The 24,931-nt window shown below is 41.8% G+C and overlaps 1 protein-coding gene across 10 annotated transcripts in view; it reads left to right on the plus strand.

The window, feature by feature from the left end:
* Positions 1 to 24,931, plus strand: part of ABTB2 (ankyrin repeat and BTB domain containing 2) — a 155,381-nt gene that overhangs the window by 22,164 nt on the left and 108,286 nt on the right. For 2 of the 10 annotated variants that reach the window (XM_009945552.2, XM_075427500.1), the window contains exon 1: positions 1,129 to 2,271. The exons of the other annotated variants lie outside the window; for them this stretch is intronic. In XM_009945552.2, the coding sequence (XP_009943854.1) occupies positions 1,407 to 2,271 (865 nt within the window). In that variant the 5' untranslated portion in view covers positions 1,129 to 1,406. Of the gene's footprint in view, positions 1 to 1,128; positions 2,272 to 24,931 lie in introns of those variants that run through there. 10 annotated transcript variants of the gene reach the window in all.

Below are 24,931 nucleotides of genomic sequence, written 5' to 3' on the forward strand. Positions count from 1 at the left end.
AGAGAACAGTGTCTTCGTGCGAGTCATCCCAGTAGTGTCTTAAGGTTCCCAGTAGTGTCTTAAGGTTAACGAGCGGCGAAATTCCTGACCGAAGTGCCTTCCACAGGTTTTAAATACCAAATAACTCCAAATAAGTCCAAACTCTGGAGAGAAAATGAGCACAGAGCTTTTGTGCATCTTACAGGGCAGCAGTAAAATGCTGTGTTCATAAATAAGAAAGCTGTTGAAATATCCAGTGCTTGAAATACGCCGAATTACAGATGTTTGCTTCGGAGAAGTGAAATGAAGCCGAGCATTAACAAAATGGACCCTTGGCTGCCTTGGTTCTCCCCGTCGGACCCTTGTCACCCACCGCTAATGTCATTTCGGGCTCCGCGCCCTGTGAAAAGTGAATGCGCGTGCCTGGGCGCTTCGACGGTCGGGTGGCCCTGAACAGGAGCAGAACCGTGACCGGGGGGGGGGGGGGTTAATTCTTGTAGAAAGATGTGAAAACTGCATTTATTGGTTGAATTGCTAGAACTTGAGAACCTGGGGGGGGGGGGGGGGGGGTAAGGTTTCTCTGCCTTTCCCCTGGCCGGGGCTGCCGGTCGCGGTGCAGCCGACGGGGGGCGCCCTCGGCCCGCGCACCCCGCTGGCGCCAGGCGGGCCGCTCCGCTCCGTACCCAGATCACGGTTCAAGGTCGGGGCTGCGCACACCGCCGCACAAAGGCTCCATTCAGGAGCCGGCTCCCCCGCCGGCCGCACAATCCTCCATTCAGGCGGTGACTCCCGTGGGGCCAGGCGTGCGCGACCCTCGCCCCGGCGAGCCGCTCCACCGCCCGGCCCGGTTGCCCGCCGTTGCCGGGAGCTGGGCGGGGCGGGCAGCCACCCGGGGGCGAGCGGGGCCGCTGCCAGCGACCCGCCCGTCCTCGCCCGGTCCCGCAACCCGGCGGAGCGCCCCGGCGGTCCTCGCCCCGCCCCTCCCGGCGCTATTTGCATAGCAGCCGCCCAGCTCGGATTTCACTGGCGGAGACCGTCTCCGTCGGCGTCGCTGATTGGTTCTTCCGCCCCGCTGGTCATTTGCATGCGGCCGTGCGGGCAGAGCCACGGCGGAGAAGTTGCCCGGGAGCCGCCGCCAAGTGTCCCGCCGAGCGGCTCGCGCGGAGCCCGCCACCGCCTGGGCAGCGGGGGGCCGGGGCTCGCTGCCGCCGGCCGGGCCGAAGATGGCTGCACGCAGCCTCCCGGCGGGATGGAGGTAGCCGGCCCTCGGCGGAGCCGGCGTTGCGGGGAGGGCTCCTTCCCGCCGTGCTGCAGATCCTCCCGCGCCGCTGGTGGGGCGGGCGGCTGGGGCTCGGTAGGCGCAGAAGGGGTCTGCCCAAGGCTCTGACCTTTCGTGCTCTTTGCGGTTGGCTGAACCCATCTTTCCTATGGCTGGGATATACAGCTCGACTCTGAAGACCCTGGAGGATTTAACTTTGGACTCTGGTTATGGGGCAGGGGATTCCTGCAGGTCCCTTAGTCTCTCTTCTTCCAAGTCCAACTCCCAAGCCTTCACCTCTTCTCAACACAGAGGCAACTGGTGGTACTACTCGGGCTCCATGAACAGTAGGAATAATAGCTGGGATACCGTGAACACTGTTCTGCCGGAAGACCCCGAGGTTGCAGATATCTTTTCCAAGTGTCCTAAGCTGCCGGATCTAGAGGAATACCCTTGGACTGATGAAGACATTGGCAAAATACTCCGAAAAGGGAAGGGAGATGGCAATACCAGAACCTTTTCTCAGGAAGCTGTCAGGCGGCTCTCGCAGTTACTGAGGCGCGCCTTGATCAGGGTCTCCAGGGAAGCTCAGCGGCTCAGCGTGATGCACTCCAAGTGCACCAGGTTCGAGGTGCAGAGCGCTATCAAGCTCATCCAGAGCTGGTCGTTGTCGGAAAGCTGTGTCTTGGCAACTGTCAAGGCACTCTCTCTGTACAGCATGAGTGCTGGAGACGGACTGAGGAAAGGTAAATCGGCTAGATGCGGCCTCACTTTTTCGGTGGGGAGGTTTTTCAGGTGGATGGTGGACACTAGGATCTCGGTTAGGATCCATGAATATGCAGCCATCTCTTTAACCGCTTGCATGGAAAACCTTGTAGAAGAGATTAAGGCTAGGGTTTTGGCAAGTCAGAGCCTGGATGGCGGAGGAGGGGAGATCTCGGCTGAAATTCTGGAGATGGTTATCAATAATGATGCTGAACTTTGGGGAGTGTTGCAACCTTACGAGCATCTCATCTGTGGGAAAAATGCTAATGGTAAGATCCATCTTTTACGATTGCTAATCTTCATACCAGCAAGCTTTACAGTAAAATCGTTGATTTCTATGGACTTGGGATTTTTTTGGTGTTTCTTTTCATCTGAGTTGCATCGTGGTTGTGGTTTGTGTGTGCGTAAAGCAGATGTGACTGTTTTGCCAGGCAAGAATGACCCAGCTATGTACCAGTGTATAAAAGGTGCAGAGGCTGTGGGAAACCAAGCCCTGTTGTCCTAACTTGCTACCAGCTGCTGTGTTGAACATTTTTACTATAACTGGCATGTAAACATGCTTCTCTGTAACCATAAAATGAAATGTGCTTTACAAGCTGCTTTTCACAAAATATCACTATTGTTTTTAAACAAAATTTATATTACAGTGAATATCTTGCAGTTTCATCTCAGAGATGCTATTCCCACGTACAGCCTGGAGAGGGAAAACAACCTTATTTTCTTTTTTCTTTGCAGTAGTAAAGTTCAGTTTCTGAGCAAAAACTTGTAACGATGTTACTTAGACTTCTTTCTACTTTAGCAGAAAGCTGTGTTGTAAATGCACTCGTGCAACAAACAAGAGCTTGTGCTTGGCTTGCCGAAGCTAGTATGTGGGATGGTGCCTCAGTAATGAGAATAACACAGCATGAAGGTACTTACCTCTGCACTTTGTTTAGAAAGCAGATTTTTTGAACAGTGAAGCAAATAAGCCCATAGAGGAATGTTGTCGTCTTCCTGTGAGACTGAGGAGCAATCTGAAAGACTTGTCATGACAGCTCTGTTAAGAAGCTGCACTGTTTGTTTTGTATTGTCACACTGAGGAGTACCATATTTCTCCACGGAAAATTTAGAGCAACGTTCAATTTGGAAAACTATTCTGCGTACCACACACAGTTCTGTGACTTCTGCGGGCCTCGTTGTTATGGTCAGATATTCCATGCATAATACATTTCTGATTTAACTCTTTATAAAACCAAGTGGCTTGGCTCTCTTCAAAAGAGAATTTAGTAATGAGAGACAAGTAAAGAAGAAGATTTTCTTTGTGGAAAAAATGCAGCTTAGGTGAATGGTAGTAATGAAACACTTTGTCAGAGAAGGACTGACTCAACTTCTGCTCCTTGGGTGCACTGATTTCCTGCAGTTACCCTATATCAAAGCAATAATGTCGTGGTTGAGATCACTGGTAGATAGGTGCAGTGACTGTCCCCATTGGGTCAGCCTGGTTCAAATTACAGCATAAGAGGATGGCTGTTATTATGGTGCTCAGAAAACCTGTCCTGTGCACTCTATCTGCCCTCCGTCTACTGAGGGTGTACTACATGTACATGAAATAAATGTGAGGAGCCCTTTGGGATGTGCTCTCAGCATTGGTGCAAAACATGACACTAACTTTAAAAGACACACACAGACATCTACTTCTTTAACTATAAGCTTTTTAATGGAAGACTATAAAGGTACAGGGATGTCTTGTCCTCTGCCAGAACACTTGTCATAATTTATTGGGTACCATGGGGTATTTGTCACCAGCTCCAAAAAGAGGACTCGGTTCCCTTCTCGTTTCTTATTCAGGGAAGCTGCAGTGAAATATTGTGGTTCTGTAAAGTAAAACATGCGCTTCAACTGTTCTCCACTCAGTGCTTCTGCCACACAGATTCTGTTTGTAAAATGGAAAGGAGAAGTCAGTCCTGCGTGGAGCTTTTTTTCTTAAGAGAAATCTTCTTGGAAAAATTGCAGTGACTGAATGGAAGCTGATGTTCAATGGAAACAGGAGTGACTGTGCAGGGAGATGCTTATAAATATTCAAACCACCAAATGGTCAGTTATGATAACGCTTGTGTAGTGCAATACCAAGCAGTCACTGGCCACAGAAGGATTGGCTTCTGTCGCCTCTTTTGTTGTCCTTGTCCTCCAGATCAATTCTGTCAATAATTGAATGCATTTTTTAAGTCTGAAAATTGAATAAAACCACACATGAAGGTATCCCGCGATTTCCTGTGACAGTCTGTCACTAGTATTTTACCTGACACAAGTCAGTGAATCTTCTAAATGGCTTTTCTTGCAGTTGTAAGACCACAAATGGTTTTATAGGCATGCAAAGAGCTTGAAATAACTTCTTTATTCTTTCTCCCTATAGGAATTGTAAATTAGTAGTGTTCACATCATTCTCCACAGTGCTTTCAAATAATCTCCTCTTACGTTAATTTAAATCTGAGGTAGATCTAGCGGTAAAATACCTGGATTTATTCCAATGTAAGGAACAGGAAAACTTGCTTTACTGTAATTTTTTTCTTTTATAGTAAGAACATTTTTATGGACTACTTGTAAATTGCAGACTTGGCATATGTTTGTTGGGTTTTGTTTTATAGCACTGTGTTTGATGCTAGAGATAAAAACCACTTAGAGGTTAAGATCTAACTCCAGTCAAGCATTGCAATCTCTGGAAGAAATCCATGGCAGCGTACTATGCAAAAGATTGCACTGGTTTATCATAATGGACCTTTCTGGCATTATGATCTATGGAATACAATTTTCATTATTAGATCAGGATAGCATGCTGCTTTGGAGTCCAAGAAACAGTAAGTAAATGCATAAATCTTCATATATTCTCAAGAGATTGAGGTTTGGACCTGTATTTCTTAAGTGATTTATCTCCCATCAAAGACAGTAGTCCAGTCACTGTACTTAAGGGTTTGGAGGCTGAAATCCTAATATTCTGTATTGTAACAAACATGTTTTAGTCAACACCTGGTGTGCGAAGGGTAAAGTTTAAAACTCTGTAAATGCTGAAGGGGAGTTTTAATATTATTTTAAAATAAATAATGATCAGTGGCTTATTTGTGTATTTGCTCTTTCTGTGAAGATGTTCTTTAATCAACTACTTGCTGCTTGTATGACATTTTCTGCTGTTAGTGTGAGTTCTGACTTCATGCCTGGGACTCGATCTCTCTGCCTTGGAAGGAGGAATGTCCTCTGAGCTTGCGGCCGTAAGGAGTTCTGTAAAGCTCTCTGGGTGCATTAGTGCCTCCAAGGGCGAAGTCTTTTCAGACAGTCTAGGTGGGGTGTTGCAAAAATAGTGGAATGCAAGCTGAAATGAAAATGAAACAAAAGCAGCAAAAATGATAAGCAGCTACTGAACAACGTAGCAACTGGAAGGTAAAAAAAAAAAAGTCATGTGAATTAGAATACATGTTTTATTTTCTGTTTTTAATTAGATGGAGATGTATGATATGCGTTTTGATATGGCTAAAGTAGAGAATGCATTTGCTAGTTTCACAGGGATTCGGAGACATGCTAATTTGGAATATTAGAGTATATTAATTTAAAATGTTTTTGCGAGACGAGGAGAAACATGAACTTTCCTTACAAATGTGATTCTTTTGCTTGATGTTCCTGTGTTTGACTTGTGCATGGTTCATTACAATCTCAACTGTCAGCACTGCAAATACATTTTGATATTATTGCCCTATTAACTACAGCACTTGCCTTGTACTTAACTATCTGGTTATTGCCAAACACTCCTGCGACAGCCAGTCCACCTGCTGTGCGATTTAATGCATCAGCACATCCTGGTGTTCTGTAGATATAAGTGCTGACAGATGCTTTTGCAAAAAATAATTTAAAAAAAAAATCGGGAGTGGAATTTGACTTGGTAACACTGTTTCTTCACATATGTCTTAGCCAAAACACTTGAAGTTCTCTGTGGATGAGCTAATCCACAAATTAGCTTGTTGGTTTGCTCAGCTGATGAGTAGGAGAGACAGAGTCTGAAATGAGCTCTATTTGTGTCTTGAGACATTTTTCTTAGAAAGGGGGAAATGTGTAACCTTTCCTCACAGTGGGAGGGAATAATGTAGACAAAATAAAACTAGCTCAGGGATGAATTTTCTTCTCTGATACTAAATGCTGTGGCACACCTTACCAAGTATGGACTTTGGCTTTAGTATCACTAACCCCACTTTGTTTTATATTTCTCACTGCAGTAATATAGGTAAAAAATTATAGCTGATTTTAACATTAAGGATTTTTAGAGCTATGCCTTTATAAAACCGCATTTTTATAGTTATCAAAATTATGTGAAATAACTTTTTTTTTTTAATTTCAGTGTAGTCATGATACTGTACTGACATCCTGCATGGAAAAAAAAATTATATGACATTTCAATAAATAAAATGTCCTTTTGTTACCTGAACTGAACAGACTGCTGTGCTCATAAAGACCCTCATCAATTTTAATAAGCTATCAGCTTCACAACTATTCAGGAGAAAACTGCATGTTAGAAAGGGTGCATTCTGGGGAAGAGCTGCAAATGCAATCAATAAACTAAGCTGAGTAGAAATAGAAGGCCAGTACAGCTGTACCACAGGTGGGCTGCAAACTATTGAGGGGGGAATCACAAAACCACCTCTGTCTTCTGCGTCATCATGTTTGAAGCAGCGTTGCTTACCGGGGATTTCTGGGCAGGAATACGATCGACCTACACACGGCTTTCCATGTTAGATGAGCTGGTCGTAGCGATGATGCTATTCGAGCTATGGCTTGGTTCACCTCTGGACAAATGTACCCCCATACCTTGTGTGCTTCTACTCCTACGAATTCAACAACTTGGGTTTATATCCACAAACCCACAGGGACAAATTCTTTAAGCCTAGATGTTTGTGCTTGTATATACATGCTCGCCTCTCCTACAAACACAAACCACTAGATGCACAGTTAAAAATACAGACAGCTGCACATACACATCTTACATTAAAGGGTAGATCAAGTAAAGCTAAAATGGCGATTTTTAAATTTTATAGTGCATTTTATACGTGTATAAATATGTGTATATATATATATGTGTGTATATATATATTTCATTTAGTGACAGTAAAGGAAAACTTCATTAAAGAAGTAATAATGCTGTCTTAAATTAACCCTTCAAACTGCTGATATTACACCATGGCAAAAAAATCTGGGTCCGTTCAATTCGATTCGTTAAAGAATAAGTGCTGGAAATGGCTTGGTATGTAACTACTAGCAGCACGTACTGACATTTGGATTTCAAGTGGAATTGTTGTTGGTAACAGCTTATCTCTGTGAAACTGAGGAGCTAGGCCTGTGAAGAAGAAACCTCTTGGAGAGAAAAGTCTGTGACCTGTTGTGTTGAGGCTGAAGTCTGTTGTTACTGCTAAAGCCAGGGGCTTGAACTGAGCAGATACCGTTGAGGCCAGGACAGAATTTTACCCTTGGTATGTAAATTGTAACTTATAACAGGTTTTTGGTGGTTTTTTAATTTTTTCCAATGAAAAATCAAGCTACTCTAAGTCAAAGTTTAGCAGTGAACACCTGTGCAATATCTGGATATTTGGGGTGCTCTTGCATGGGTGTTTTTGTGTGTTTTCAGAATAAGAGGAATGAGCTTTGAGTGTTCATATTCTTAATAATAAAATATGATACAGCTGAGGTACATATCTTCTGATATTGAAATAATTGAAATTAAATTGTCTCATTTCCAATTTGGAGATCTTGCAGCATACAGTCGGACAGTCTTTCTGATCTGAGCCACCAGAGTGTTTTTTTCATGTACCCCATCTAATTTCTCATGCGATCTGAAACCTAAACTCTGATCTGGGCAGAGTTGGTGGCTGTCGGTGAACTTCCCTAACTGATCTCTGGCGTTACAAATTGCCTTCTCTTTCTTGAGATCAGCACTCACCCAGTGGATGGATGTTGTATAAATTCTAACTGTTTTGAAATTTCAATCCTTTCTAATTTGGGGCTATTCCAAAACTAAGTGCAATGGTAACAGGTGCAATAGTAAATAGGTGGCAGTGAGTTGTGAGTTAATTGTGTTTTGATAATGAGGTTGAGGTGAAAGATCTTTTTACACTGAAAAGTCTTGTTTGGGTATTAATGTTATTATAATGTTTTCATGTTGTAATAATTTATTTCTGCTTGCGTACCTGGTATGATTCAATTAGTCAAGTTAATGGTCCATTTAGAGCTTCCTTCCTTATCTGCTTCATTTTTCTGTCCCTTTCCCTAGCTTGGTGTTGTAATGCATGGGAAATGTTTAGGCTTATAAAGCCCTCTGTTGTATGAAATGTAAGAAGTACTGAAAACACTTATATACAGCAGACTGTATAAAGTCACTTATTACACACTTACCAAGTTGCAGAGGGGCAGGGGCTTAGGACTCAAGCAGTTCAATAACTTCAGAAAGAACTAAAGCTCAAAAGTGCCTGTTTGCACTTGAAAGCTTAAGCCCAAGATCCTAATGTTGGACTAGAAGTAAGTTCATTTTTAAAAAGAACTGATCTTATAGCAATGCACAAAAATGGCAAGATAAGGCCAAAGGTAATATTAATCCTGTGATCTTCACGAAGCTGGTATGTTGCCCTTTCTTAAAGTAAACCATCAAATGAACAAGTTTTTATCTGGAGCAATGTGTCCGTTGTGCCAGCAGAATTCAAAAGAAGAGAAACTGAGGCTTCTAAACACAATAAAGCCACTAGTTACTCAGAAGTGCCCAACAAATGCCTCAGCATTCTTTATTCTTCTGAATGTTTGGAAACAAGATCAAAATAATTCTTTGTTTATATTTTAGCTGTCATTTTGCATTTAGTCAATATTAAGCTCTTCAAGACAATATATGTGGTCCTTATTTATGAAGATTCTCACATTGTTACAGGCTCAGAAGTCCTGTTTTGCAGTCTTACACTCTGGACATTAAGAAGAACCTCTCTCATTTATGAAGTTCCACTCAGCATAAGAAAATGTCCATTTCCTCATATTGAACTATGAGAATTCGGTCTGATGGACAAAAGAATAAAAATGGTCACTTCTGATGCTTTTCTTCTCTTCATGGGATTAATTTAGGTTATTTTGAATGTAAGTGCCTAACATGGCATTTAGTTAAATCTAAGCAAGCCTGAGGCAATGGTAAAACCAGTACAACGCTGCCTTCGTGCTTTCTTCATTTACAAATTGGGACAAAAATATTTCAATAGAACTCTGACTCCTTCCCTTCCAGAACAACAGCTACATTAAAAAAAACCCCAAAAAACCAAAACCCAACAGCTGGACTTTGTTGAGAGCATCTAAGTCAATTTAAGGAGTCCGAGTTGGGCACTTATGAGTGAGGAGAGCCTTTTAAATGGAGTCTTCTTGTTGGCAGTGCAGGCCTTACCACAAGAAAGCAATAATAGAAAGAGGAAAGGATACACAAATGCTGCAAGGTTTGTTCCTTTCACCCAAAAGCATCCAAACTTGCCTCCTGACTTAGGTCACAAACCAAGCTGGGACTGTGAGCTCATTCTGGTCCTTAGGAAATGTTTGGCTGCAGCGGGTGTGACTTTGGTGGGCTTGGCAACTGGATTCAGGAGCGACCAGAGCTGGGACAGGCCAGCTATGGGCAGGGCATGGCTGAGGGTTGTCAACCTGTAATTAAAGTGTCTGCTTGCAGCCTACTGGGTGGTGGTTGCGTCTTTTGTGAGTGTGGAATGTGTGGGATAGAATTAATAGTGTGAATGTAACTTCTGAGGGAAGGGTATGCTGCAACTGCTGCCGTCTTCCGGAGTGGAAACTAAGGATCGTCGCTTTCAATTCAAGTTAAATGGAATTCTGAGCTGTAAAATCCTTGTCTATTAAAACCTACTTGCTTATGCGTTACTTGCAGGTGAAAGTCCCTTAGAATTGTAAGCTTCCTCCTCATCTGTTCAAAACCTGTTAATTAATGATCTGATTTCATTAGCTATAGTCTAGCTGGTGTTTTTTGTGGTGGTCCTCTAGAAGGCAGTTGTTTGGGTTGGTCTTTACTGTGATCTTAATGTGAAACATTTCTTTGAAATAGACATTCAACAAAGCAGAGATGGTGGACTGTAACCTGTGAGAATCATTAAATCGGGTCACAGGGGTTGCTGTGAACATGCTCACCTTCTGCCGACTAAGCAAAAACAGTCTGGTGTTCTTCGCATGGGTTTGACTTGGACAACTCACAGATCAGTCGTAAGCCTGAGCACTTGTCCATCTTGTTCTGGTTGTTTTAATCATTACACCTGGACCATTTCTTTCTTAAAACTTGTTCGGTGTTCACCAGGCTACTTCACGTCTGAATTGAGCAAAAGACCATTTTCTGGAGGATGCTGCAATGTTTCATTCAACCATCTGTGTAAAGTGCTTTCAGGCTGTGGAGTGATAGGGATAAGGCAAAACATCTTTTCAGTCATCCTGGGTCGGTGCACGTCGTTCATGTATTTCATGTGAGGCTTTCTCTCTACGCTAACTATGCTGTCTTGCAGTGAGAATATGCATCTCCATTTGCTTATCTTATGCACAACTACAAAATCAGCTATGTGACAAGCTTTCTGCTAGGTTTGTGAAAGTGAAATAACAATGTAAGCCCTGATTATTTTTTAATTACTATTATTTTATTTAAAAAAAATAGAAGAAAGCTAGAGAAGTTTCCAGGTGACCAAAGTGATGCTTTTTTGTAGTGTTAAGGCACCATGGCAATCTGTCAAGAGACTGCATTTGGCTCTCCCTGTCCAAGAAATAAAAAAGTCTTGACATAAGCAAAAAAGAGGAAAACTGTGGAAAATCTGCTAAAGTAGTTGCTGTAGTTTTTGTGTAGTGACACCAAAATGCTTGAGATGATTAAGTGTATTTGTGGTATAAGAATGGACTAGAGAGTAACAACTGAAGCCAAATAAACATTTTGGACCAGCTTTTCAGTTCATGCATGTAGGTTTATAACAACTGATAACTTTGCTATGGGGCTACACAAGATGAAAGTAAATGTTGTTTATGATATTTCAGGGATGAGAGGAAAGGAAGACTACAGAAGACATAATCTGCTTGTCCAATTCTTTAGTGTTTATAACATGACAGTCCATGTTGGATACTTGTGTTAGTTTCATTTCTAGCCCAATCTGCAGTCTGGTGCCTGGGTCCTGGAGAATAAAGAAGAAAATATGACTGCATGTTTATGCTGGGACTTATACATTAGAAAGATAAACATGCAGAGGCATAATTATCTGTTATTTTCTTGATCCTGTATAGCTCTGTTTTTTTAATTTGAAGATGACAGTGAATAGATTTTCTTCTAATATTTATATTTTATATCTTGTGAATAAAGCGTACTGCTCTCTCAGCTGAAGCGCAAGAGCTGAATATTGGCAAACAGCTGAAGCAGTGAAATAGGCCAGTTTCGCCTCATATTCTTTCTTCAAACTGTTCTGGATTTTTGATGTTTTAATAGAATTTAGTAGAAATCAATTTCTTATTTGCTTGTTTTATGTAAATGACTAACCAATACTCCATGCAGCACAGACTGATGTCAAAACTGGTAGATTAAAGCAAAACCCTGGTTTTCTAATTGCTTCTAGACAGTTCACTCATCTGTAGTTTTTATTCCCCTTGGATGATCCACTGATGATCCCGCACCTTCATTTAACCTGAAATAGTGTGTGTCTTGGCCTTCCCTGATGGGTGAGGAAGTGGTGTCAGGGTGCTGCTGTGGCTTGTGAGGAACAGGGACGTGAGCTGGCATGGTGTTTCTGCAGTAGGTGTGCACACGTGCAGGTAGAGAGCACCCTTCTGTGTACCGTTGCACTGGAGAGTTAACTTCAGAGGTATCTTTTAGAGTGTTTTCTGTGCACTGAATTTGAGAAGAATGGGTGATGCGAGCCATGAGAAACGTTAATGGACTGGTGCACACTGCAGATTTGTCCTCAGAAGTGCTGCATCATAAGTGGTTGAGAGGTTTCCTTTTTATTTCTTTCAGTTTTTGTGCAATTTTGTGAGATAATGCCACAGGTCTAACCAAAACATTAGGGATGTATGAGTGTTGTAGTAATGTAAGAGATAATATATAATGAAATGTATTTCCTCTGTGGGGGTGGATATAATTTCTGATTAGTTGCACATTGAATTTCTGCTCTTTGATTTGAATGTTATCTTCCCTCCACCCTGTTTTGTGCTCAACTTGCACTTGCAGTTTTGTTTAGTCTAGAGATCATAAAAATTGCTCCAGAGTTGAACTGATACAGTTTTATTATGGTCTAAGTATGGTTTCTGGTACTTTTAAGTTGTTATATAAAATTTATAAGGTGTCTTTGAATATGTTCACTGAAGTGATAGTTTAACTTAGAGTGGAGGGAAGAAGATGGAAAACTGTAATAGTAGGCAACCAAGACACAATATCTTTATTAGTTGTTTGTAATAAAGCATTTCATTCTATTGTCCATATATAGACTCCTAAAGCTTCTCTGTGAGCTTGTGGGAGGGGGTTTGTGTGGTTTTTTTTCGTTTCTGTTTTTCCAAGAAGTGTTATGAAAAGTTGTCGTATGCTGTGGCGATAGAAGTAGCAATTTTGACTTAAGTGACTCTCACTTTTGTTTGAACTCCTAAGATACTTGAGGATGATGACAGTAAGTTCATCAGGTAGGAAATTTGTCAGAATTGTCAACGAACTGCTACTGAAAGCAAGCTCAGAATCTACGTGAGAAGTGCTGCTTACCTTTAGTCTTGCTGGAGCCAAAGGAATCATTGCTATTGGCTTTAATGGAATTTTGCTTGGTATCCAGAACAGGTTTATGAATCTCTTGGTTATGAATAATGCTTCTACCTGGTGTGGTGTAAGTAGAAGAAGAGAAAGGCAGAAAATCAAGAAAGTGGATCAGAGTTGTGAGCTAGGCTTGGGGGGGGGGGAAATACAGCATGTTTATTTCCCCGTGCTGAGAGACCAGAGAGTTTCATTATGGAATAAAGCAGTGGCTTATGGATTTTAGTCTGTAATTCCTTACAATAGCAAAGGAATGATTTTGCTTATCAGAGAAGACTGGATTCTTTCTGAAGCAGTTGTCTGGGCTCTTCTGCTGAAATCACTTGGACTGAGGCCACGTGTTTGTCTGAGGTAGTTTCGTTTTAGTGCTTTGTAATAAACTTCAGGGCTTTATACCTCAAAGTGGGAGAAGCTTTGATGGTGGCCATTAATTCCATGGAAAACCTGGATGTCCTGTCGTGTGTGCTGGGGGTAGGGGGGATTTAAAGCACCTATACATTGAGGTAGCTTTGTAGCTGCACCGGTGAGTGCGATGTGGGTGACTGGTGTGCTCCTGTTAATATTATTCCTTGAAAAAAGTGTGTGCGTGTCCCCAGCCCTGTTGTCTCAGGGCAGTGCCAGGTGCAGAGTCTGTTATTAAAGCCACTCGGGGAAGATTCATGTTTAACACTACATTTCCCGATGGATAGCAACCCTGGAATTGCTTCTGGCCCCTTTTCCCTGCGTATGTAATCTTGGGTCTCACATTTTTGTTGCAGCCATGTGGAATTGCAGCTTTCATCATACGTTATTTTGTGGGATGATGTATGTGCTGCCCATCAATAAATTTGGGAAGGGGATTGTTTAAAAACAAAGCAAAACAGTCTCAGTGACCTGTGACCTGCTGGAATGGAGTGATAGAACTGTTAATTTTCTTCTACCTTGACAGCAGTGTAGAATATAATTTTCTTTTTATAGTATGATGACATATATGTAAGACTGTGTGACTGTGGTTTTTTATGTCCATTACAGAAGGCCAAAGCTTCCGTAAAGCAAGCGCAGTTTATGAATTAAAATGAATATAATTTATTAGCAGGAAGGTAACCCTTCCCGTATAGCCAAGCCTTAGATAATGCGTGTGTTATGGAAGAAGATACTAAACTGGCACAGGGCATTTGGCCCACCACCATCTGCAAAGCCTGCACTCCAATTTTCTGCTGTTGCCATGGGCTGCAGACTCAGACAGGAAATCATGGTAGGATGGGAAAGGGTCCAAAATATACACAGCTAGTATAAGGTTTGCAGTTAAAAGAGAGGCAGAGAACAGGCTATCTGTTCTACTGAACAGGCAGAGCAAAGTAAAACCGGCTTGTGTGTGTGCGCGTGCACACCTTAAATGTCTTTTTATATTTTATATGCTCATTTTTTTAAAAGCTTGCATTTTTTCCATGTAAAGTAACATGTATAACTTCAAATGATCCATTTATATGTGAGGGGCCTGATTCAACTCTCATTTAACTGGCCACAATGTGTGAAAGAAGAGTAAGGCAGTGGCGAATCGCGCCCCGGACACATGTGAAGTCACCACGCGGAGTTTTGTCTCAGCATGTCAAACAAAAGAGCAGCCCCCTGGCTCCACTGCTTCCCCCGGACTCACCACTGCTTTGGGATTTGGTTTTGTTTTCAGGGCACAAGTCCTGGGTTAGTCAAACATATGGAGTTCAGAGTATAGCCATAGGAGGCTCAATGTATGGCCCTGTTGAGAGACAGGGACGCAGAAGGTGTTTGGTTAGCAGAGCTGGATCGCTTTCTAGCGCTGGGTAGATCGTAGAGTCAGTATTTTCAATGTATTTTCTTTGAACCATAGGTAGAAACAGGGAATACTGGGGTGACATGCTTAGGAGAATAAACAGTTTTCTTCTGTCAATGAGAGAGTAAGCATAATAAGCTACGGGTAATGAACTGCACAGTTTGCAAAGTTTCCAGTGGTCTGAAGAGTAGTGTGCAACTTGTCAACTTGTGCTCCCTTGACAGATGATGGCATCGAATAATTTCTCCGTCAGTTCTGAATTTAATTTATGTATAGAAGATGCACCTTAACTCAAAAATATCAACAAAACAACACTGAGTGTCATGCTAGTGCCACATTCTGGACTGAGAGAATAGGAGCTCAGCAAATTTCTTGTGGCATAAACCTGAACTAAAACTTTTTCTCACAGGCCGATCTGTGGTTTTTAATTCTGACTGAAGGGAACCATACAAGAGGGTGGTTTGTTCTCCAGGCATTTTCCAACCATAGCTTTTATTTGGCCGTAAGAACTGCTTCCTGCTTGCCTTAGTTGTGTATGTAGTCCCTTTTTAGCTGCGTGGAAGAGTGGAACTGTGAACAGCAGTAAGGTGAGGTCTGCATGTTACCGTGCCAAATATTGCTGGATGCAATGGCAATGTATCTGCCAAGAATAAGACTGAAGCTACCAATTAATCCAATTTAGAAATCCAATAACTTAGGTAGCATTTAACCCTGGGGCTGAGATCAGTGAATGAGGCAGTCCATTTCATGACTCTGTTTTTTTGTCTGTAATATAATCTCAAAAAGACTTGCTGATTTTTATTTTTTATTTTAAATAAAATCTGACTGGAGACAATTTTCGAATTGTGAACGGTCTCAGCCAAGCCATCTGCCTGAGTCTTCAGCAGCTCATTGTATTTCTGAAAAGCGTTCTTGCAAAACATCATAATTCTGAAAAGTTTGAGCTGATTCTACATTAAAAGAAACGATCCAAAAATCTGCTGCTGATTTACGTGTGAACACTGCCAAGTATTTCTCTGATGAGGGTATATAACAAAGAAGTGCTCCACTGATTGAGTAAGGCTGATTTGAACAATCTGTTGTGGATTATAGCTGCTCCTGATATTCCACAATTGTGAGAAGCTACTGTCACTTGTATTTTCAATCTGTGCTTTGCTGAGAGGGACAAGATCTTTTGTTGTCAAGTCCCTTGAGCCGGTTGTGGGGGGACATACGATATCTCTTGCTTGAAAATATTCATCACTCTAGGATGGACTAGCTTCATCAGACTTTGTCACCCATAGACAGTGATTTCTAGAAGATGACAGAAAAGTTGTATTTGATTTGTCTTAATTAGGGATTGATAAACAAATTCTAATTTGATGTTTGAGTCTGAATATAGATTTGAGTATAGAATCAGTTGCTCTCCTAACCTTGCTATTTTCTTAGCTGTTACTAAGGAGTTTGCTCAGTGAGTATCTAAAAATGTTTAGTGTGCATTGTACAGGACTGGTTCATCTAAGGACGCTTGTCTGTTTTTCAGGGGCAACAGGTCACTTTCTGTGCTTGCTATGTGATGAACAGCATGAGCTTTAAAAGACCCGTGTGGGAGTGATTTCTTCTACTTTTTGTGATTTGCTGTTGAAGAGAAATGAAGCAGTTTATATAAAGCAGCTGCTTATTTTGGAACAAAATCAGTGTAACGCATTAAAGAACCTGTTAATCGCTTAGCTTGACCTTAATTTATTATTTAAAAAAACTTCTTGCATCTATTGTTCACATTTCAGAATGCCAGGGATGCTAAGATATATGTTATGTATTCAGATCTACAGGTTAAGAGCATCAAATGAAGTTATAATAGGGAGCAAAACCCAAAGTGGATTCTTGTTGAAGTATTGGCTCTCCTTTTACTTATTTTTAGGAGTAGAAAGCAGCCGTATAAATACCTGCACAAATAAAGAACTGCTGTGAACTGTCGTCTTGTTCCATAGTTGTAAATTTTTGTCCTGGGTTAGTGGTTGCTTCTCTCTGTTCAGTTCTTGCCAACAGGACAGCCCTCGCTTTCCTGCAAGTGTTTCAAGAGGGGGGGGAAAAAGACAAATAAACCAACTTCTTCACCTCCCCTCCCCTCAAATATCCCAAAGCTCATTTTATAAGAGAACTTGTTCTGATTGAGACTCTTAAATTCCTTGGCACGTTGTCTCTTTTACATATCCCCTGCGCAGTCCTAATGGTATCAGAAGAGCTTACTATGTTATAGTTGTGTTGTTGTGGAGATTTTTGAGTACTGTGAGTAAATGGATCACCTATTAAAACCTAGATTAGTTTTGAGATGGAGGAAGGAGTCAGTAGATGACTTTTCGAAAAGATTGAATGATTTGGTCAGAAACCTGCTCTATGATTGCATAGGAGCATAATACAGTTGTCTCCTCCTGCAAACAAAGTGTAATTGTAACCACAGAATCGAGCTTCCATTCAGCTCTTAAGCAAGGTACTCAAGCAGCATTTTCATTTCATTGGGAGGGTACAGTCAGGTTTGTGGTGTTCTTTTAATAAGTAGTAGTTCATAAAACTGGCAGCCCTTAATTGGATGTAACAGTTATTAGAAGCACAGGAGGTGAACCAGAATGAGATCTATTGGGGTCTGAATTGCATCTTCTCTTAAAATACGCATGGCTTGGTGCAGTGAGTAGCTGAGCTTGAGAGCAACGTAGTAATAATTTTGTTTGAATAATGGCATTCATGTAGCTATGCTAACGAGCTGTATTCTGCTGTCTGTCCTACAGATTGTGGACTGGACTCTGACCTTATTTTACATCTGTAATGGCTTTCGTCTGCAGTAGAGCTTGTCTCGATGCATGGTGATGTAATGGATCAGAATCTGACCTTACTGCACTGCTTTCCCACAACTGTTGTGCAGCAATCACACAGCTGTTCACAGATTTTGGGTTTTTTTTCCAGTTGGCTGCTTTGGGAGACATTATTCTTTGGCCTCAACTTCCTAAATGCAAGTAATCAGCCACTCTTTTGGTAACAACGTTCAGACAGAGCAGGCAGTGGTGTTGAAGGCATTAAGCATTGCTTAAGTATTTAGTTCTGCTCAAAATGTTCAGGCCTTTAACGGATGCTGGTTTATTTTTATGGGCAGTGAATTATGTTCTTCCTCCCTGCCTTTGTGCCTATCTTTTCCTCAGCTTATGACAAGCTAAGACAAAAGCAGTACTTAAGAAAGGAATTGAGTGTTTCATATAGAGATATGTTAGAGATTTTTTTTCTTTAATGTCGTGGATTCATGCTCTGTTACATTCAGCATCCTCTCTGACATCAGGGAAGTTGCATGGGCTAGCAGTTCTCCGCTTAGTGTTTTTCAGGGTTTTTTGGCTTTTTTAAAGTATCTTTGATTCATTCAGTGTGAAAGTACTGTGAGCTTATGAATTAGACCCAAGAAAGGGTGGGAGGAGTAATATAAATGAATACTTTGGAAGCTGGAAATCTTGGCTGCACTAGGTAACGACTCGGTCCCATTAGAATGACTGAAATGCTGGTTAGGAGGAGCTCCTGGAGGTCATCTAGTCTGATCTTCCCACACATAGTTGGACTCCTGCCAGAACTAGATCAGGTAAGTGGTGGCTTTGCCTCTCTAAATCTTGAAAATGTCCATGTGGTAGATCCCACAGCCTCTCTGAGCAACCTGCTCACTTTTTAGCAGAGAAGTTTCTCCTAATGTCCAGTCTGAGCCTCCCAAGCCACAGTTTGTGGCCTGTGCTCCTGGTGCACCATCTGGCACTCCTAGAAGAACTTGACTCCATAATTTTTGCAGCTACCCTTCCAGTAGTTTTAGGTTTCTTTTAAATTGGCCCTTAGGATCCTCATAGCCAGCCTATACAAGCCCAGCTCTCCCACCTTCTCCTTGAAGGCTGTGCTCTACAAGTCCCTTAACATTTTCAGGGAGAGACTGTCTGCTGGTCTCTCTGCAGTTTATGCACATCCCTCTTGAAGTGGAAAGCCTAAAAAAAAGCAACAGCATTACCCACAAACTTGCTGAGGCTGATGATGGAGATATTGAACAATAGGGACCCCAGTGTCAGCTCCTGCATTCGCTGCTTGCTATCATTCTGCCAAATCAATAACGCATAACACAGTAGTGTATATTATGTGGTCTACCATCATCTCTGCCTCACCTTGAGTGTGGAAGGGCCTTTCTGGTTAGAAACTGCTGTTAAATTCTTCCCAGGCAGAGTGCAGGGAAGCAGTGGCAGAGCTCCAGAGATGAAGAGGTGGCAAACGGGAGGCTTGCCCCAAAGCGGCTGCCAATCCCAGGTCTTCTCACTCCTGTCTGGTGTCTGAAGACTTGACTTCTCTTTGATGCTGAGCTGTTGTATAGCTTTTTGGCCATGTGATTTCTCTCTCTCTCTCTCTCTCTCTCTCTCTCTCTCTCTCTCTCTTTCTGTCTCTGTTTTTAATTTGTGTATTAATTTATTAATTGAAGCTAATGATGCCTCTAACCTTTTGTAGAGTATCTAAAGTTTGTGAAGTTCTTTCATTCACTGAACAAGTGCGTTACATCGCCTTGTGACCACGCATTCATACTTAGCTGTCAATGGCTGTCATGTCCCCTGTCACTTACAGAATGCCTCACATTGTGTGTTAGTGTCACCTGATCTTTGATGGTCTGTTGTTTGTACTAGAGAAACACCCGGAAACCCTGTCTTCGGAGCATACTTGCCCTGGCTTGGATGCCAGCACTCTTTTAGGCATCTTTGGGCCGGAGAACTTGCAGCGCAGTCAGACAGAAACAAGCGTAGGAGGATGAAGTGTCATATGACAGCCCTGTGGCAAAAGCAAGAATGAGCCCAAATTGGTTGGGTCCAGGCTTACCGCTTGCAACCACTGTTGCACTCTTTGCTGGAGAAGGATGTGTCCTGGTGTCGCTGAAGTCCTAGGCTTGGCAGAGTGTAGTGGGCCAGACTGTGGCTTTGTGCACGGTGAGCCAGTATGGGAAAAGAGAGGTTTCAAACGCAGAGTTTTCTTTCTGCCAGAGCATGAAACTGAGAGATCACTTGTTCTAGGGAGTCCCCAGGGAGAAATGACTTCATCACTAGAGAGTGAGCTTCTTGCTGCTAGAAGCCGTGATTCTTGAATTCCCTTGTAGCCATTTGTACAGTCAAAATGATTTCTGATGTTTTAAAATAAAAACAAACAAAAAAAACCCCAAACAAAAATAAACCGAGAAAAAATCCCTAAAGTCTTCTGCGTGACAGTTGAGTATTACTACACTCTTCTTGCAAACACCTTTAGCTTTCTCAATGGAGTTAGAGCTGTGGTGTCAGTGTTACTGCAGCATATGAGAATGTCAGTATTTTCAATGTCCAGACACCTTCAAAATCAAGAATTTGAACTCTAGCTGTGAGGTCTGCTTCTGCCTGAGATCTAGTCTCAGGTTTCAGTGGGCTTTGTTTTTTTTCTTGTTCCCCCCTTCCTGGCTCCTTTTCCTGTCCCCCACAACCAGTGTTGAAGGCACAACCTGCCTGATCCTTTTAAGCATAGGGAGAGTAGGATCTGTTGGTTATAGCAGACTGCAGACTTAGATTTGTTGTCATTCTTTATCACTGACTGACCTTTTTAAAGTTGTGGTCGCTTACTGGATGCTACCTATATATACTTGAAAAATTGAGTCACTCTGCTCTGTGCAAGTGGAGAACTGAGAAGCAAATATTTAGTTTACCTACTGCATTATGATGTGGAGCATTCACGAAGCAAAGACTCATTCAATATTTCCTTGGAAAATGTGGCTCTTAATACTAGCTGCCCCTTCTTACACCAGCTGCCCAGGAAAACAGGTACTGGATTATGTCTTAGCCTTAATATAACTCTTAAAAACAGAACGTCACCTACAAAAATTAACAGACTAATATTATGTAGTTAAGCAGTTGAAGAGAATTTTATAGCAACTAAAAGAACAGTGCTGGTGGCTGTGCAAGTTTCAGTGTACCCACACTGCTTTTCTTCCCTTTTCTTCCATCTTTTGTTTATTTTGCTTCTAGGTTATAAACTTTTGAAGAGGGAGTGGGGTGGAGACCAGGACACTGAAAGTGACTCTGTGTTAACTTTGTTCAGCTCTTGAACAAAGCTCTTAACAAAACTTGAGCTCTTAAAGTAACTAGTAAAAATAACTGATCAGACCTGTCGCTTTCTCTTCTGGGAAAACGTTGACATTATGCTGAAAAGTTCCTTAAAGAGGCTGGATCCCATTAGCCAGCAGTATCAGTTCTGGATGTGGGGTCCCCTCTGAGGCTGGCAGCACTGATGGGAAAAGAGTTGAGATGCATCTTTTTGACTTACTTACAAACTCTGGAGATGTCAGCAGAGATAATCCTGACTAATACATGTTATTTACTAATGAGATATAGACTGCAAGTATTGGCATACACCAGAAAAAATGTGTTCTCCTGTCTTGAGTAGTGTAACTAAATTAAGTTTGCTAGTAGCAAGAGGAATCTTGCTCCCTACATACAAATTCATGTCTGTCTTTCTCTAATTGAAGTAAACCCTCTGTGAAATTGCTACCCAGAAATGACCTCACTAAGGTTGTTTGCTCAAGCTCTTGGCAATCCGTTTTGAATACTCAATGCAGTAGCCAGAAAGCAGCGAAAAACCCTGTAAGCTAGAGAATAAATGAGGTGGTGTTATCCATTATAACAAAATGCTCTCTAGTTCTTCTCTGCTTTTAGTTCAAAAAATGATTAAAAGAGTATTCTAATGTGGCATTTATTAGTTATACCCTGCCATGTGAAATCCAAAGAAATGGCTCTATATGGAATGCTAAAATGCCAGAGGTTGACTGTGCCTTCAGTATTTCTTATTAACCCAAGTAACCGTAGTGAGCTACTTAAATACAAACATCAGGAAAAAAATCCTGCACTACTCTGTCTGTTGCCAGTGAGTCTTTGAATTTAGGTAATTTCATGCTTGCGGAGGTAGACTTTATTTTTCCTTCATCAGCTAAAATAACAATAAAGCTGAACTTGGTGTATTTATTTAATGAAACACAGGATCCCTGCCCTGATGGTTTTAATCAGTACCCTTGCTATGTGGTAATTAGGGGTTCTCTCCCATGGTTCTGTTTTTACTTAACTTTCAGAATGTGTAGCCAGTTTAAGTTTCCAGAGATACTTGCAACTAATGTTGCCTCATTTACATGCAGATTATCCAGAGGGGACTCTTAAACACACACTCACGTTGCAGAAATGCAGACATTTTCGACACTTTCTTATTCAGTGAACAGTGTTCTTGAGTAAAATGTTATATTTTGTGAGTAACTAATTCATTCCACTCTGCGGATGTGACCAGCTCTTTCGTTTCTTGCACCCAAGGATTAGGAAGCTGAAGAGGGCTGAGAGCCAGGATTGCCTGCTCTCTGGTGTGCCACTGGATACAGCTCTGCTAATTTAAAAATACGTACCTGAAATCAGGTTCAGGTTGTAAATTTGCCACAGAGAAGCCCTATATGCAATACAGGTCAAGAAATGGGCCATTGCTTTCTCTGGCTAGACAGAGCACATCAGTGGAAAAGAGGTGTACAGCAGGCTTCTTGTCTCTATGCTTAACAGCAAACTCCCTAAAACTGACCTGAGAAATGTCACATTTGTGTCTCCAGCTGTGCAGCTGGGTACCACTTGCTCCTGGCAGTTACGGAATCACTGGAGACGTGAGGAAGTAGAACAAATATATAGCATTTAGAGCTCTCTAAAACAGCTTCCCTGCATAATAAGTGATGTTAAAATACTAGGTGGCAGTTTGGTCCAATATAAAAGTTTTATTGGTACGAGCTTGGGCCAGCCACATTATTCAGGAAACCAGTACTGAGTTTTCAAGTCATCCGAAACGTGTGCTAGTAAAACCCTTTTATAAAGCAATACAACCTCATGCAAGTTCCCTGTATGACTAGTCGTCTGTGTCCTGGGATTTAGCTAGTGGGATGGTTATGATGTCTCAGTCGCTGGTTTGTACAGGTATACGGCTTGTAAAGCCAGACAGAAAGAGTGAGCTTCTCCCAGTCTCTCCTGGTCCCAGACTTTAGCAAAGGGATTACAGAGAAACCACCTTTGCGTTATGCTGAAACCTAATAATTAAACCTTTCTCGTTGCAGAACTGCGTCTTCCTGCTAATTCCTTTCTCATCCTAAGCATTAAGACTAAGAGGGAACTTGTCCGGTTTCATCCAGCGTGCTGTATACTTACAGCTGCTGTAGGATCAGAAACGTGTCTCTCTGTGGGTATCTGGTGCCTCTTTTCTAGGAGCAGAAAAATCAAAAAGCCTTCCCCAAAATGTGACTACTGAATTGATGAAGCTGAGGCTGTGGGGCTAGAGTTTTGGATTGTGAAGGAGAAAAAGTTCTCACTTAATGTGTGCTGTGCACATCTTGGAATAAATTAATTTGAGAGATTAAAAGATTGTGGTTGCAAATACAAGTCAGTAGCTGGAGTGATTTGGAGTCGGGCCAGGAGATGGTTGGCCTGGACAGCTGGCACATGAGAATAGCTTCATAATTGCAGACATACACCCAACTGGTTTTAAGGGTTTCTGAGACCATGACTGTGGCTGGAATACTCTCCTGTCATTCTTGAAGAATACTGGTAATTGTGAAAATGCCCTCATAGTGGAAAGGCAGTGTTAGGGTGATGGTATGTAGTGTTCTGGTTGCAGTGGGATCTCTTGTTCCTGAGAAGCTCTTTAGATTGCTAGCTAAATAGGTCTTTCCAGGCTTGTTCACTCACTTCTTTGATCTGGTTTGGCACTTTCCTCTCTCATTCTGTTGTAACTTTTTCTTTGCAGCTCAGCTGTTCTTAATCATCATAACTTATAACTTTAGCTCTGACTTTGAAAATGAGGAGTTTAATATTTACAGTTTTATCATAAATAACAAAATTAAGAAATTGGTAATAAAATGTGCTTTAAATAGTTTCAGTAGGAAAGCATGCTACAATGCATTGTGAGAAACCTGTTTAACTGGTACCAGTAGCAGTCTGCTAACAGTAACTTAACCTTAAACGTATGCTTACTGAACACAAAAAACCCATGCGCTTATGACAAATGTGATTTTCTTCTGTGAATAAAATATGGATAGATAAGTTATTTTAAAAATAAGGTTTGTTCTTCCATATTATGGAAGAGCTGGTGTGTGAATACAAACTGCAGTTTGGAGACCCATCAGGGGTAGAGATTGCAAAAAAAATTGCTCAAAATTCTTCCCCTCCCTCATAATCCTCACCCAAAAAAAGGGAAGGATGACTGAAAATGAGAATTATGAGCAGATGGTAGAGAACCCAGCACTGAAAGATTTACTGTTCCAGTGTAGCACTATACCAGTAGTATACCATACTCGCTGCAGTGAGTTCTGTAGTAGCATCCCACAAAGAGCACAGCACAGAGAGAGGGGGGGACTAGGGGCGTCTCTTGCTTTCCAGATGAAAGATCGAATGATATTCCTGCTTTTGGGTTGTCTGAATGGCCAGTTGGTAATATTTAATCATTGGATGCAATCAAAATGTTTGCAGATCTCTCCGGGTTTGGCCACACTGTTGCTATGTGAATGTAATAGTATGTGGAAGGTTGTGGGTGAATAAATGTGACAAGCTATAGCCAAGGCTTGAAAACACGGGACCTGCATTCACTGCTGGGGCCATTCTGTTGGAAAAAGGAAAACAGATGCCTTTAGGAAAAAAAAAAAAGGAAGAGGAAAGCAGATCCCTTTATGAAACTAAAAACATGTTATGGGATAGCTTTGCTTGCATTGGAGTCACAATTTTTTTTTCTAGTGAGGCTTGACGTCATTTAATTTGAATATTGCTGCTGATAATACAGCCCCATACCCATTGTATTGATGTGGCACAGAAAATTCATACTGTCGAGACCACCTTTCAAGTCAGTGTCAGGCTTGGGATTGAATTGTAGAAGTTTTGGCTGTTTTAAGCTTTTGGCTTGTGTGCTCCCTCTGTGTCCTCTGCTGCCCAGCTGTAATTTTGGAGCTTGTGATTACGGAGAGCAAGCTGCCCTCAGCACAGCACCAGTCGACAATGAGATTCTGTAACGGTGATTTTATACCATGAGCATCAAGACTTCAATGAAAATAACAAAAACTGCAAGGCCTTACTGCAGTAAAAATTGCTGGTGTTTGGAATGCTTTGCACAACTACCTTTAACAGCTTGCTTGTCTGCTATTTTTTCTCTGGCGTTGTAGGCTGAGACATTCATGAAGGAGAGCACTGAAAGATCTAAGTAGTCAGTTAACTCGAAGGATTTACATTCTGCTCAGCTATGGCATTCTGTCAGAAATAAATTTGGTGTATCATGGTGAAAT

The sequence above is a fragment of the Opisthocomus hoazin genome, chromosome 7, assembly GCF_030867145.1.
Source record: "Opisthocomus hoazin isolate bOpiHoa1 chromosome 7, bOpiHoa1.hap1, whole genome shotgun sequence".
Classification (NCBI taxonomy): Eukaryota; Metazoa; Chordata; class Aves; order Opisthocomiformes; family Opisthocomidae; genus Opisthocomus; species Opisthocomus hoazin.